The sequence below is a fragment of the Musca vetustissima genome, unplaced genomic scaffold (genome assembly GCF_032173495.1).
Source record: "Musca vetustissima isolate MV318-11 ecotype Yass unplaced genomic scaffold, APGP_CSIRO_Mvet_v1 utg5922, whole genome shotgun sequence".
NCBI lineage: Eukaryota > Metazoa > Arthropoda > Insecta > Diptera > Muscidae > Musca > Musca vetustissima.
Genome location: NW_026878185.1, coordinates 31685 through 46927, shown reverse-complemented (window position 1 = coordinate 46927; position 15243 = coordinate 31685). Strand labels below are relative to the sequence as shown.

General features: G+C 34.9%; 2 protein-coding genes across 2 annotated transcripts; both read left to right on the top strand.

Annotated features, from left to right (window-relative positions):
• Nucleotides 1-1618: 1618 nt before the first annotated feature.
• LOC133322975 (cuticle protein 12.5-like) lies at nt 1619-2268 on the top strand. The gene is made up of 2 exons (XM_061531925.1): nt 1619-1636; nt 1702-2268. The coding sequence occupies exons 1-2, from the start codon at nt 1619-1621 to the stop codon at nt 2266-2268; spliced, it is 585 nt and encodes a 194-aa protein (XP_061387909.1).
• An 8856-nt stretch (nt 2269-11124) lies between these two features.
• On the top strand, nt 11125-14964 carry LOC133322974 (cuticle protein 64). Its single transcript, XM_061531923.1, has 2 exons — nt 11125-11136; nt 14500-14964. Exons 1-2 carry the CDS (start codon nt 11125-11127, stop codon nt 14962-14964), a joined length of 477 nt encoding a protein of 158 aa, XP_061387907.1.
• The last annotated feature ends 279 nt before the right edge of the window (nt 14965-15243 follow it).

The window sequence follows — 15243 nt, the reverse complement described above, 5'->3', positions numbered from 1 at the left end:
TGAAATTTCGATATAGCTCCCATATATATTTTCGTCCGATTTTATGTAAATGGTGCACCAAAGTCCCTATATATACTTCGATTTGCACGAAATTGTGGTAAGTTTCGGGAAAATCGGTTGAAATTTCGATATAGCTCCCATATATATTTTCGTCGATTTTATGTAAATGGTGCACCAAAGTCTCTATATATCCTTCTATTTGTACGAAATTGGGCTTAGCGTTCTGAATTGAGTCTAGAACAACATGTGGTAAGTTTCAGGAAAATCGGTTGAAATTTCGATATTGCTCCCATATATATTTTCTTTCGAATTTAGGTAAATGGTGCACCAAAGTCCTTATATATCCTTCGATTTGCACGAAATTTGGCATAGCGTACTTTATTAAGTCTAGAATGATGTGTGTTAAATTTCTTAAAAATCGGATGAGATTTAGATATAGCTCCCATATATATTTTCGTCCGATTTTATGTAAATGGTGCACCAAAGTCCATATATATCCTTCGATTTGCACGAAATTTGGCATAGCGTACTGTATTAAGTCAAGAATGATGTGTGTTAAATTTCTTAAAAATCGGATGAGATTTAAATATAGCTCCCATATATATTTTCGTCCGATTTTATGTAAATGGTGCACCAAAGGCCCTATATATCCTTCGATTTGCACGAAATTTGGCATAGCGTACTGTATTAAGTCTAGAATGATGTGTGTTAAATTTCTTAAAAATCGGTTCAGATTTCGATATAGCTCCCATATATATTTTCGTCGCATTTTACATGAGTGGTGCACCAAGCTCCTAATGTTTGTCCGATTAACACAGAATTTTGCACAACGTATCAAATTGAGGCTTGAATGGCCTTATTGGGTTCATGTTAGAAATATGGGTCCATGTTTCGTTATAACGCCTATATAAACGTATCGACCCGTTTTCATTATTTTTAAAATGTTGGACCAGTCGAAATTAATAGTTTTTTGCTTGTTTTATTAAAATACTTTAAAAAAAGTTTACCCGCTCTAATATATCAGCCTGATATTATGAAATTTTGATTTCGTTAATAAAATATGCGCGATAACGTGCATACGGCGATGTGTTGGGGCAGGTTATGAGCGTTTTAATGAAAACTCGAATTTGTTTTTATTTTTCAGTTTTGTTTTGTAAAGAAACCGAAATTTTCAAATTGAATGACAGAAATATTGGTGACAAGTGAATTGGGGGGATCAGTAATGACAGAAGTAAACCAACAAAGTGTTACAAACGTTGATAGGTATTTCTCTACATATCGATGTGTGGGTGTGTGTGTTTATAAATTTACTTAGGCTTTTGGTAAAGGGAAATGAAGAAGTCCCAATCAAAGAAATTAATATGCAATGAAAGTCGCCGCTAAATATATGTGAATGTGTGCATTTATTTTTGTAAATATGTTTCAATTATTTTAAACACAATTGCATTTATTGAACACTTATGTTTGCTGGATTCAGTTTTTTTTATAAAAACTTATAGTTTCCAGCTGTATTGTCATCATACCTTGTTTGGATTTTCAACTAAACACAACCATTTCCCTTTTCTTTGGAAACCACATCTTCCCTAACCCCCTTCATATTTTCATATACTAACAAAAAATGGCTGCTAAATTTGTGGTAAGCATATACTTTTTTATTATTTCAAAGAAAATATTTTTATAAATGGTGTTTGTCCTTTTCAGATCCTTGCTGTCTTGGCTTTGTGTGCCTCAGCTCAGGCTGGTGTTACCACCTTTGCCTCTTCGTACAATGCCCACAGCATCAATCATGCAGTGGCTTATCCAGCCGCTACACCTGCTACCCCAACCTTGGCAGCACCAGCTGTAGCTCCTGCTGCTCCAGCGGCTAAAGTTGAATATACTGCTCCAGCTGTTGCTGCTCCCGTCAATCCTGTGCCTGTACCTGCCAAGGTTGGTTTTGCTGCCGGCGCCACTCTTCCCTATGGCAGTCCATTTGTTGGTCAAACCTTTGCTGCTCCAGCTGTAGCTCCCTTCACACAATTTGCTGGTCCAGCTAATGTATACCCTGCTGCTGCTGCTCCAGTTCCCGCCACCCTGCCATTTGCCGCTCCTGGAAAATTTGCCTTCCCAGCTCAACCAGCTGCCTTGCCTGTCTTCAATTATGCCTATCCACCCACTGCCTTTGCTGCACCTGGTAAATTTGCCTTCTCTGCCCCCGCACCAGCCCCTGTCTATGGTGCCGCCTATGGTGTACCAGCCGCTAAATTGCCCAATCCTTACTTTGCCTAAATTCTAAATTTAAATTTCATCCCCCTATTCACAAAATAATTTAACTCATTCATTAATTAAATTACGAAAAACAACAAAAAATAAATTTAATTTATTTATTGATAATTGTAATTATTTTTATTAGCTGTTTTTTATTTAAATTTTTATTAGCCACCGGGCAAATTATCATTGGTTTACGATACAAGTTTTTCGTATGTTGTTGTTGTTTCCAATTTCTGCTTGTTTGTCAGTTTGAATTCAAATCTATAGGCCAAGTTCAAGTTTATTATCATTCGTTTGCTGTTGCTGCTTTTGTTGTTGTCGTTGCTTCGTTTTGATCTCCACAGCCACCATTGGTATGCAAATATTGAGCGCATTGAGCTTTTATTTCCACTCTTGGATAGCTTACTTCAGACCAAGAGTCCAATATTATTATCATTATTATTGTTATTGGCGCTTAAATTTCAATAACTCATGGCCTTTGGTTTATTCGAATCCACTTGTCCGGTTATATTTGCCACTTACTTTTATCTCAATTATTGGCATTTATATTCCAAATCAATTGACAGAAATTTGCAATTTATTTATTTGTTGATAACTCTTTTGACAGGAACTCAATTTGTTGCCAATTCAAATGAGATCATGAAGTGAATATAGAAATAAGTGAGCACAAATAAGGAATTAATTTCAACAACAATTTAAAAAAATAAAATAAACATAATTTAAAAAAAGTCCCGCATAAAAAAATCATTTTAAAAATCCAAATATTGACATTTTTTCAAAAAAAAAAAAAAAAATAAATAAATAAATCCCCGCTTTGATATTTCCTAAAAAATATTTTTTTCGATTTTTTTAATAAATATTATTTTAAAATATCCCTGTTCGATATTCATCGAAAAAATATTTGTTTAAAACATGCCTGCATTGATATTCCTTAAAAAAACAGTGAGCGGAGTAGTATAGTTGGACGGGCCGACCATACGATACCCTACACAACTACCACAGAACTCTATCTTTCTGCGGATTTTTATTCCGAGCCTGGGTAATATTTCGTAATAGTTGCACCTTCTTGCCGATTATAGGTCAACAGCACTTCCTTACTTCCTTACACTGATATATTTTCCGAATATTACCAATATTCAGTACAGCCCTTCTAATTACTTGTCCGTATTCCCTTCACCGTGGTTTGCGTTGTGATGTTAGGCTTATAATTGTAGCCTACATTAAAATTAGAAAAAAAATATAAATCCAATAAAAATATAAAAATCATTGAAAAACCAGTAAGGAAAGTAGTAAAGTCGGACGGGGCCGACTATATGATACCCTTCACCACTTTGGGTATATTCAACAGATGAATCCAAGCAGATGTAGCGTGTTTGTTATATCTATATCTGAACCGACTTGCCAAAGACTAATTTATATTACTTCAGTACGTTGTGTCAATCGGCCTAGCAACATCATTCTAGACTTAAGGAAACTCCACCCATTCTCGATTTTAATTTTTCAAGATTTTCAATGGGCTGGTAAATCAATACCAATGCTTGTTAAGGTTTGTAACTTTGCACATATATATTTGAAGATTTAAAAGAGAAGAAAAATTATTTACAAAAAAATTGTGTAATTGTTTTGTTGTTGTTTTTTGTAATTAAAGAGAAGTCCTTATTTTTGATGGCGGGCATGATAACTCCCCACTGGAACATCGGAATCCTAAAATTCCAACGGTGTTAGAAAGAGTACATGTCTGGCTCTCGTATGAACTAGGATTATTGACTTCGCTCTAAAATTTTGTTAATGGCGGACCTTTGAAAAAATATTTTTGAAAAATCGCCGATTTTTGACCAAAAGCCAAGTTAAAAAATATGGAAGATCTTCACAGATTGGCTTTATCCTAGTTCATACGATAGCTATACACTCACAGAGAAACGTGTAAAAAATTGGAATCGATTGGGTTATTAGTTTTTGAGTTATCGTGCCCGCCATTCACAAAAGAGAAAAACGCGTTTAAAGTTATATACTTGATGCTGACACAATAAATCGGCTATATCTTCAAGAGTTCTTGAGATTTTCACTTTTGTAGAGACATTCTTGAATTAGTGTAGAATCGAATTAAATCAAAAAAGAAAATTGACCCCGAGAATGGGGGGGGGGTCCCCTTAATTCAGTACCCTATACCAAAATTCTTGCTAATCGAAAGATATATAGGGACTTTAGTGCACCAATTTCATAACATCGGACGAAAATATATATATGGGAGCTACATCTAAATCTGAACCAATTTTCACGAAACTTTGCACACATCATTCTAGACTTAATTTAGTACGCTATGCCAAATTTCGTGCAAATCAAAAGATATATAGGGACTTTGGTACACAATTTACCTTAATATATAAGAGCTATATCTAAATCTGAACCGATTTTCACGAAACTGGGCAGACATCATTCTAGACCTTATTCACTACACTGTGCCAAATTTCGTGCAAATCGAAAGACATATAGAGACTTAGGTACACAATTTACCTCAACTCGGACGAAACAATATATGGGAGCTATATCTAAATTTGAACCGATTTTTCCCAATTTTAATAGGGTTCGTCCTTGGACCAAACAAATGAGCTGTGCCAAATTTCATCCAATTCGGATCATAAATGCTTTGCTTACTATTTAACATGGAGAGATCGACTCAGAAAGTGATTCTATGCATATTCTCAAAAGGAACCATGGGTCTATCTCGATTATTTTTGCCTGTTACAAACATATGCACAACGACATAATACCCTGTACCACAGTGTGGTGAAGGGTATAAATATTCTCTAAAGTAACCACGCCAGTTTGGCCATTGAAAATATATTTTTTAAAGTAGTCACACCTGTTTGGTCCTCGAAAAAGATATTCGTTTGGTCCTTAAAAAAATAGTATTCAAAAATGCCAGGCATTACTTGATCTATAAAAAATAAAAAAATAATAATATAATAATAATAAAAAATAAACTCCAAGCTTTGGTCCTGGAAAAATTATTATTAAAAAAATATTGAAAATATTACTGAAAGAAAAATTAAGACGTCAAGTAACGAAACGGAAGTTTTTCCACTTCTTTGATTATTTTGTTGTTATTAATGTCTTCATCATTGCAATTACAATTTACCACTCCCAATTAAATACTTACAAAATGTTGTTGCAACAAACTATGCTACTGAAGTGCTATACATTGTTTTTATGTATATCTCAAAACAAACAAATCTACAAAACACACACACACACTCGTTCATACAAACATACCTACATATGTCATAAGTCGGCTAACTTTTCATTCATTCAATCTGCCTGTACTTTCATATTTGTTTCAGGTTGTCTAATAGTTACCTTGTTTTTTGGACTGCGTATTGTGTAATCTTGTTGTCTTTTTTCCAGTTGCTCTAATCCAGTTGTGGACACGCTCCTATAAGCGACATATAGATCGGCCATTGCTCGTGCAATCTTGTAAATGTATTACAAATCAAATATTCCGTCTACATGAAGTATAGAGCATTAATACGCTTGATACTCTTAATGCAGTACGGGGCAGAGGGGACTGTGTGTGTGTTGGGATGGCCAACATTACGTTAACGTTGTCATAGCCACCTAGTATGCATTATGTTAAGGAATAATTCCATTATGTGTGTTAGTAGTTGCAGGTATACATTTATTAATGAGATGTTGCCAAAAGTTTTCTGCAGGAATATTTACGAAAACAGAGTTTCTTAATATTCTGGTAAATGCATTAAACGTGCATGTAGGCTGCCTCTTATTCATCGAATTTGTGGAAACTTTTATGTCTGCTTAATATGATTTACGAGAACCATAACATTTATTTATATTCTCAATATTATGACATTAATGTGATATTCGAAAGAGCACTTTTATTTATTGTTGTGTTAAATATTTGAATTTATATTTTATTAAATTCAATAGAACATCAGTTTTTGGATATCGAATATCAATATTTAAAAGAATATCAAGAACAAACAAGGCGTGGATTTTTAAATAACATTTCTTTCCAAGGATAAAAAAATATTTCTAATATTTTCGTTCAAAAAAAAGTAATTTTTTAATTATTTGTCGTTTTTATACCCTACACAACTATGTTGTCAGGGTATTATAGCTTTGTGCAGCCCCAAATGTTTGTAACGCAGCGAAATATTGATCCTAGACCCACCTTTAAGTATACAGATCGTCATATCTCGACTAGCTGAGTCGATCTAGACATGTGTGTCCGTCCGTCTGTCCATTATAATTTGTAAACACGATACAGGCCACAGTTATGGACCAATCTTCACGAAATTTTGCATGTAGGATGGGTTCTGGCCATTGAAGACCCCTATTGTTTTTGGAAAAGATCGATTAATATTTAGGGGATGAAATGGACCAAAAACATTCTTTTTGTCCGTTTATCTGGTCGCTTTTTCTGGCTCCAATTATGGCCCAAACACCGCGAATTTTAGCATGGAGAAGGGGATCGGGCCAGAGAATAAGCATGCATGTTTTGATAAAAATCGGTCAATATTTAGCGGGTCAAATGGACCCTGACTTTTGTGTGAAAAATGACAAAATTTGTATTCTATGGCATATATATTTACTGGAGGATGTAGACCCGAGGAGTTGATAACATATCCAAGAGGAGTGGTTGGCCTTTAAATTGATACCAAATATAGTGATGTATCTACTCAGATGTGGGAGTTACAGTCAAATATTTACTTACGTATTCAGATATTATTTAGTAACCCATTACCACATTAGAGGGGGAAATATCGAGCTGATGGCTTTAAAATTTTTCATGAAGCTCCAGTTATGGTCAAGAACAACGCCTACAATTTTCGGTGATGATCAGATTAAAATTTTGGGATGAAATCGACCGAAAACTTAATTTTTTGTGTGTTTTCGAATCGAGTATAATCCGAAAATCACAACACAACCCACCGTGAAGATAATCTGTACAAGTAATTAGAATGACTGTACTGAATATTCGAAAAAGTAAGAAAGAGGTGTTATTGACCTCTAATCGGGCAAGAGGGGGCAAATATCACGAAATATTACTCAGACTCGGAATAAACATCCTCAGAAAGTTAGAGTTCGTGGTAGTTGTGTAGGGTATCGTATGGTCGGACCCGTCAGACTATACTGCTCCGCTCACTGGTTATTTCCTATTTTTAAAATATCAGACATCTTAAAAAATGCTTACAGCTATGTACCTTTGTTTTTTTTTTTTTTTTGGTTTTCCTTTTTATTTTCTTCTAAGTGGAAACAAATTGTGAATGGTTCAGCTTGTAGACAATATCAATTTACAACTTTTCACCATCTCCCCTTTTAATTTTTGTTTTTTTTTTTTTTTTTTTTTTTGTAAAATGTCAATTCGTTTATATAATTCAGGGAAAGGTCAACTCCGATTGTTTTACAATTGGGACGCATTCAATTGTCTTTTCCAAGAAAAATCGAATTAAATCTAGCTGGATGGAGAGCCGAGTGACTGGCAGCCTGGCTGGCTGTGAAATTGAAAACACATTTGAAATTTCCTTCTACCATGGCTGTAAATCATGTTGCCACTAGAAACCGGCAGTGGTGAAGACCACTCCACTAACCTAATCCATAGCGACTAGACCAGTTAACCACTTGTTACAGTTATTGTTGGCCTTTTTCTGGGTGGTGCTGTGCTGTGTTGTATGGCTGGATATCAGGCGAATAAAAGTCAACATTACCGGTATTGGTGACGACCGGCACAACGGTGTGGCAACAACGATGATAAAGATGGCAATGATGATGTAAAATTATAAGACATGTTATGCTATTAAATAATATAGGTAACACAGTGGGGCGATGAAATATTTTTTTGTTTTCTATTTATGAATTGATATAAACCTGTACTGCGATGACAAACGTTGACAATAATTTCCTTGAGTAAACATTCATTGGAAAAGTAACCTACAAAATTACAATGAATAAACAAAAAAATAATAATAATTAACTTCCTATTTTGGAATACAAGACTTAAATAATATGATGATAGCATGCTTTTAGGCATCAAATATAAATTATGCACGAATAAATTTGGTTGCGTCCAACATCAGACTGCGTCCAACATCAGACTGTCTATTTTTTTTTTTTTTTTTTTGTGTCAGATTTTCTAGTCCCTCTAGATGCCATTATTATATGCAGAACATCACATATTTTAAACGGTGAAGGGGTATCTGAACAGTAATTTAGAACAGCTGTTTAGATGATAACCGGTCAATATTCCGAGGGTCAAATCAGCAACAACCTAAAGTGGCCACATTTTTATTTTACGGGTTAAATATTCACCTCGGGAAAACAAGATTTGGAAAATATGCCATGGTTAGAAAGTGGAGCTATTGACTTATAATCGGCCAAGAGAGTGCAAATATCTCGAAATTTTGCCCAGGCTCAGAGTATAGAACCGCAGAAATTATAGTTTGGTAGAAGTTGTGTAGGGTCTCACATGGTCGGCCCCGTCCGACCATAACTGCTCCGCTCACTGGTTTTAAAATGTGTTCGTCTATCAAAAAGCATGGATTTTTAAAGTATTTTTCTATATTCTATCAAGAATCGTGGATTTTTTATCATATTTCAAGGCCTATCAAGCAGCTTGAATTTTGAAGTCTTTCACAAGGTCTACTATGAATTGTGTGCTTATTCTTCCAAATATTTGCTTAACGTCTACTTAAAAACATGAATTATTTTTGTTGACAATTTTTTGATTTTAGTAATAGAATTAATTAATTTACCTATTGTCCAAATTTATGTACCCATTATTCTCATTGGAAATGGTGTAGTGGAAAATAAAAATGTGATCAGTTTACATAAGCATACTTTTAGGCATTTCCAGTTTATCCACGAAAACATTTTAATTAAAAAAAATACGCCTTGTTGAATATTGAACCATTAAGGAAAGTCGTAAAGTCGGACGGGGCCGACTATATGATACCCTTCACCACTTTAGGTATATCTCACAGATGAAACCTAAAAGACGTCGAATTTAAATCTGGACCGATTTTCACGAAATTTAACATACATCGTTCTAGACTTAATTCAGTACGCTAAGCCAAATTTCGTGCGAATCGATGCATATATAGGGACTTTGGTGCACCATTTACAGAAAATCGGACGAAAATATATATGGGAGCTATATCTAAATCTGAACCGATATTTACCAAATTTAACACACATATTTCTAGACTTAATTCAGTACGCTATGCCAAATTTCGTGTAAATCGAAGGATATATAGGGACTTTGGTGAGCCATTTACATGAAATCGGACGAAACTATATATGGGAGCTAAATCTAAATCTGGACCGATTTTCACAAAACTTGGCAGACATCATTCTAGGCTCAATTCAGTACGTTATACCAAATTTCGTGCAAATCGTCAGATATATAGGGTCTTTGGTGCACAATTTACCTTAAATCGGACGAAAATATATATGGGAGCTATATCTAAATCTGAGCCGATTTTTCAAATTTCAATAGGGTTCGTTATCGGTCCAAATGAATGAGCTGTGCCAATTTTCATCCATGTCGAATCAAAAATGCGGCCTGTACTTTATTTACAATTTAACATCAACAGACGGACGGACATGCATAAATCGACTCATGCATGTGCATATTCTCAATAGGAACTATGGGTCTATCTCGTTTCCTTTTGCCTGTTACAAACATATGCACAAAGACATAATACCCTGTACCACAGTGTGGTGATGGGTATAAAAATAATTTTTACGTTTTTGGTTGTTGATAAAATATGTTCTTTAAAAAGCCACGCTTTGTTGCTCCATCCAACATATTTGCTTTAAAAATTCCACACCTTGCTGGTCCTTGAAAACATATTTTCAAAATAAAAAATTGTTGAAAAAAATTCTTCAAAACATGCACTCATTGCTAGCCTCTGAAACAATATTTCCTCGTTTAATGGCTTGTGAAAAATATTTCATAAAAAATTAAAAAAAATAATTGGGCACCATTTTTATCTATGGTCCCATTGTGCATCCAAGTAATATCAAACTTTACCCAACAGTTGTGATTATATGGCATTATAAATTATTTTGTGAATACCCTGTTGTTTACCATTAAAAACCCGTTCATTCGGCTTGTTTTTAAACCCACATAGTATTCCTCTATGAAAAACAATAACAACAATCCATCAATGAACACAGACTCTTATTGATTTCCCAGATTTTCACGTGGAAATGGGCTCGTCGATTGTTACACTTTCGCTTTTTATGGAAATGCAACGCCTTTCGGAGCGATGCAGTTGTTGCCAAACACAACGCAAGTGTGGCCAAAGCGGAATCAATGAGTCCATAAAATTTATACTGGAATCCTTTTCGAGATTTATTTTTCGGACCAGTTTTGGGTTGTGTGTCACAATTACTGCAAATATGTGGACGTATATACGTACGTACATACATATGTAAGCCAACTGCTGCTACCTGTTTCGATTTGATGTTATTTGGACCAATTTTATTTAGAGGCTTTTCTTTTGTAGTCGTTGGTAAATTTTTGCTTTTTTAATTAATTACAAGTTGGTGGCAACCAAGGGGGGTTTGTGTGTGTGTATTTAAAGAAGGGGAAAGACGACTATTTATCTGAAAATAAAATTATTCAATTGAAATTGTTTTTACAGCAAATCATTGAATTGTCTTCACTATAAAAACCGCATGATGTCCAATGACAGTTATCACAACACATTGTGGACACCATTGTAACAGAGAATAATCAAAAGCAACGCCACAAAGGATATACCGCGAACAACCGTGTTAATTGTAATAAAAAATCTTTAACAAAATATATTTATTTTTCTTGTTAAGAAAATCATATAAAAAGAATAAAATATGTTTAAATTGGTAAGTCCTTTCAATCAACAAGTTAATTAAAACAATAATAAATTGACAGAAAATTGTGGTATAGTTGTAGAAGTTAAATATTTTAGACAAAAAAGTGGTAAATATGCCGCCTTGTTGGTATTGGAAAACATATTTCCTTAAGAAACTTAAAAATATATTTCCCTTTAAAACGCCTTGTTGACATTTAAGACAAAAACATTTAACAATTCATTTAACAAGAATATTTTCTAAAAATTCATGCCTTGTTTTATCCTTGAAAAAATATTTTCATAAACCAGTGAGCGGAGCAGTATAGTCGGACGGGGCCGACCATACGATACCCTACATAACTACCACGGAACTCAAATTTTCCGCGGATGTATATTCCGAGCCTGGGCAATATTTCGTGATATTTGCACCCTCTTGCCCGATTAGAGGTAAACAGCACATCTTGCTTACACTGACATATTTTCCGAATATTACGAGTATTCAGTACAGCTATTGTCCAGATTCTCTTCACCGTGGGTTGTGTTGTGATTGTTGGCTTTCATTTAGGGTTTATAGATCGACTCGAAAATAACACAAAAATTTATGTTTTCGGTCCACTTCATTACAAAATTATTATCTGATCATCACCGAAAATTATAGGCGTTGTCCTTGACTATAACTGGAACCTCATGGTATTAATTAGTATTAATATAAAGGTCAACCACTCCTCTTGGATATAATATAAACTTCTCGGGTATATGTCCTTCAGGGGTAAATATATACGCTATAGAATACAAATTTTGTCAATTTTTTTTGCCATTTGACCCGCTAAATATAGACCGATCTTTATGAAAACAGACATGCTTATTATTTGGCCTGATCCCCTTCTCCATTGATAATTTCATGTTCGGGCCATTATTGCGGCCTTTGGAGCGACCAGAAAACCCGACAAAAATTTAGTATTTGGTCCATTTCATCCCTAAATATTAACCGATCTCTCCCAAAAACAATAGGGGTCTTCATTGGCCAGAACCCACCCTACATGCAAAATTTCATGAAGATTGGTCCATAACTGTGGCCTGTATCGTGTTTACAAATTATAATGGACAGACAATGGACACAAATCTAGATCTACTCAGTCGATCGTCGAGATATGACGATCGGTATACTTAAAGGTGGGTCTATGACCAATATTTCGCGTCGTTACAAACTTTTGGGGCTGCGCAAAGCTATAATACCCTGACAACATAGTTGTATAGGGTATAAAAATCCACGCTTTGTTTGATCGTCCAAAGAATATTTTCTTTCTTTCCACGCCTTGTTTGATCCTCAAAAGAATTTTTTCTTTCATTCCACGCCTTGTTTGATCCTCAAAAGAATATTTTCTTTCATTCCACACCTTGTTTGGTCCTTCAAAGAATATTTTCTTTCATTCCACACCTTGTTTGGTCCTTCAAAGAATATTTTCTTTCATTCCACACCTTGTTTGGTCCTTCAAAGAATATTTTCTTTCATTCCACACCTTTTTTGGTCCTCGAAAGAATATTTTCTTTAAAAATGCACGCCTTGTTTGGTCTATAAAAACATGTTTTCTTTAAAAAATTCACGCCTTGTTTGGTCCTTGAAAAACTTTTTTCTTTAAAAAATCCACGCCTTGTTTGGTCCTTGAAAAACCATTTTCTATAAAAAATCCACACCTTGTTTGACCCTTGAAGAATATTTTCTTTAAAAAATCCACGCCTTGTTTGGTTTGGTCCTTGAAAAACTATTTTCTTTAAAAATCCACACCTTGTTTGGTTTGGTCCTTGAAAAACTATTTTCTTTAAAAAAATCCACACCTTGTTTGGTCCTTAAAAAATATTTTCTTAAAAAAATTCACCACTTTTTGGTCTTAGAAAAATTATTTTCTTTAAACATCCACCCCTTGTTTGATCCTTGAAAAAAATATTTCCATTAAAAATGATACGTCTTGTTTTGTCCTTGAAAAAAAATTTTCTTTATAAATCCACAAACTTCGAAAAATATTTCCTTTAAAATATCCATTCTTTGTTGGTAAAATATTTCCTTAATAAACACGCCTTGTTTGGTCCTTGAAAAAATCCACGCTTTGTTTGATAAAATTAACGCTTGTTTGGATCTTGAAAAAATAAACGCCTTGTTTGGTCCTTGAAAAAATCCAAGCCTTGTTTGTCCTTGAAAAAAATCCAAACCTTGTTTGTTCCCTGAAAAAAAACACGCTTTGTTGGAAGTTAAAAAAGTATTTTCCTTGTTGGAACTTGGAAAAATATTTCCTTTAAAATAAATCCAAGCCTTTATGGAACATCCATAATATTTTCCTTTTTAGAACTTGAAGAAATATTTTCTTTATATAAATATACGTCACATTATTCCTTGAAAAAATATCTAAAATATGCACGCCTTGTAAGTCGCTTAAAAATATATTTCAACCAGTGAGCGGAGCAGTATTGTCGGACGGAGCCGACCATACGATACCCTATACAACTACCACAAAACTCTATGATTCTGCAGATTTTTATTTCGATCCTGGGTAATATTTCCTGATAGTTGCACCCTTTTGCCCGATTAGAGGTCAATAGCACCTCTTCCATACACTGACATATTTTCCGAATATTACTAATGCTCAGTACAACCCTTCTTATTACTTATCCAGAGGCCAACCACTCCTCTTGGTTATACTATAAACTTCTCGGCTCTATGTCCTTCAGGAGTAAATGTATACAAATTTTGTAATTTTTCACACAAAAGTCTGGGTCCATTTGACCCGCTAAATATTGACCGATCTTTATCAAAACGGGCATGCTTATTCTTTGGCCCAATCCCCTTCTCCATGTAAAAATTCGAGTTGTTTAGACCATAATTGCGGCCTCTGGAGCGATCAGAAAAACCGACAAAAAAAGTATCTGGTCCATTTCATCCCCTAAATATTAACCGATATTTACCAAAAACAATTGGGTCTTCATTAGGCCGAACCCTTCCTATATGCAAAATTTCGTGAAGTTTGGTCCATAACTCAGCTAGTCGAGATATGATATATGATATGAGATCGGTATACTTAATCGTGGGTCTATGACCAATATTTTGCGGCGTTACAAACTCTTGGGGCTGGAAAAAGCTATAATACCCTGACCAGGGACGTACGCAGGGGGGCGGCCCTGGGGGCCCGGGCCCCCCCCGAAATGATGTTTTTTCACAGTAAATTTATATTTGCAACAGCGAATTTTTTCATTTTGTACTACCGGGCCCCCCCGAAATGAAATCCTGTGTACGTTGCTGACCCTGACAACATATTTGTGTAGGGTATAAAAATGTCGCCTTTATAGCAGTGATAGTCCTTTAGAAAAATGTATTTAATTTTCTTTATTATTTTTCTTTTAGTGTGTCCTTGTGTTGGCTCTTCTCTGCAGCTGTCAGACATCACTGGCCGGCTTCCTTGGCGGCTACGGTGGTTACGGCGGCTATGGCCATGGCTTTGGTGGTTATGGTGGACATGGTTATTATGGTGGTGGATATGGTCATGGTTTTGGATACGGCCATGGCTATGGTGCAGCGGTTGTTGCTGCCGCTCCCGTTGTTAAAGAAGTTGTTGCTGCTCCTGTGGTAAAGGAAGTTGTTGCAGCACCGGTTATTACGAAAACAATAACACCGGTAATTACCAAAACAATTGCTGCTGCTCCTGTGATTAAAGTTGCTGCCGCTCCCGTTTACTATGGTGGCTATGGAGGTTATGGACACGGTTATGGTGGATATGGTGGTCATGGCTATGGTGGATATGCCTTGTCTTATGGTCATGGTTTCGGTGGTTATGGAGGTCATTATGGTGGTTATGGCCATGGCTGGTAATTTGTTTCTGGAGGAATGCAGGTTTTCTTAAGAAAATAACTTCGTTATCCTGCTAAGAACAATTTATTTTATTTTTTTTTGTATAATTATTATTTTTCATTTGACGTTACCAAATAATCAAAGTCATATTAATTGTTAATTGTAAAACAAGAACGTAATCAACGAAATGTTTAAGAAAAATATTTTGTTTAATATTCAATTTTTGTTTAGCTTCACACTAACTCTTAAAACATGCATTTTTTCTTGTAAAAACAAATTCATTGTAAATATTTTTACATA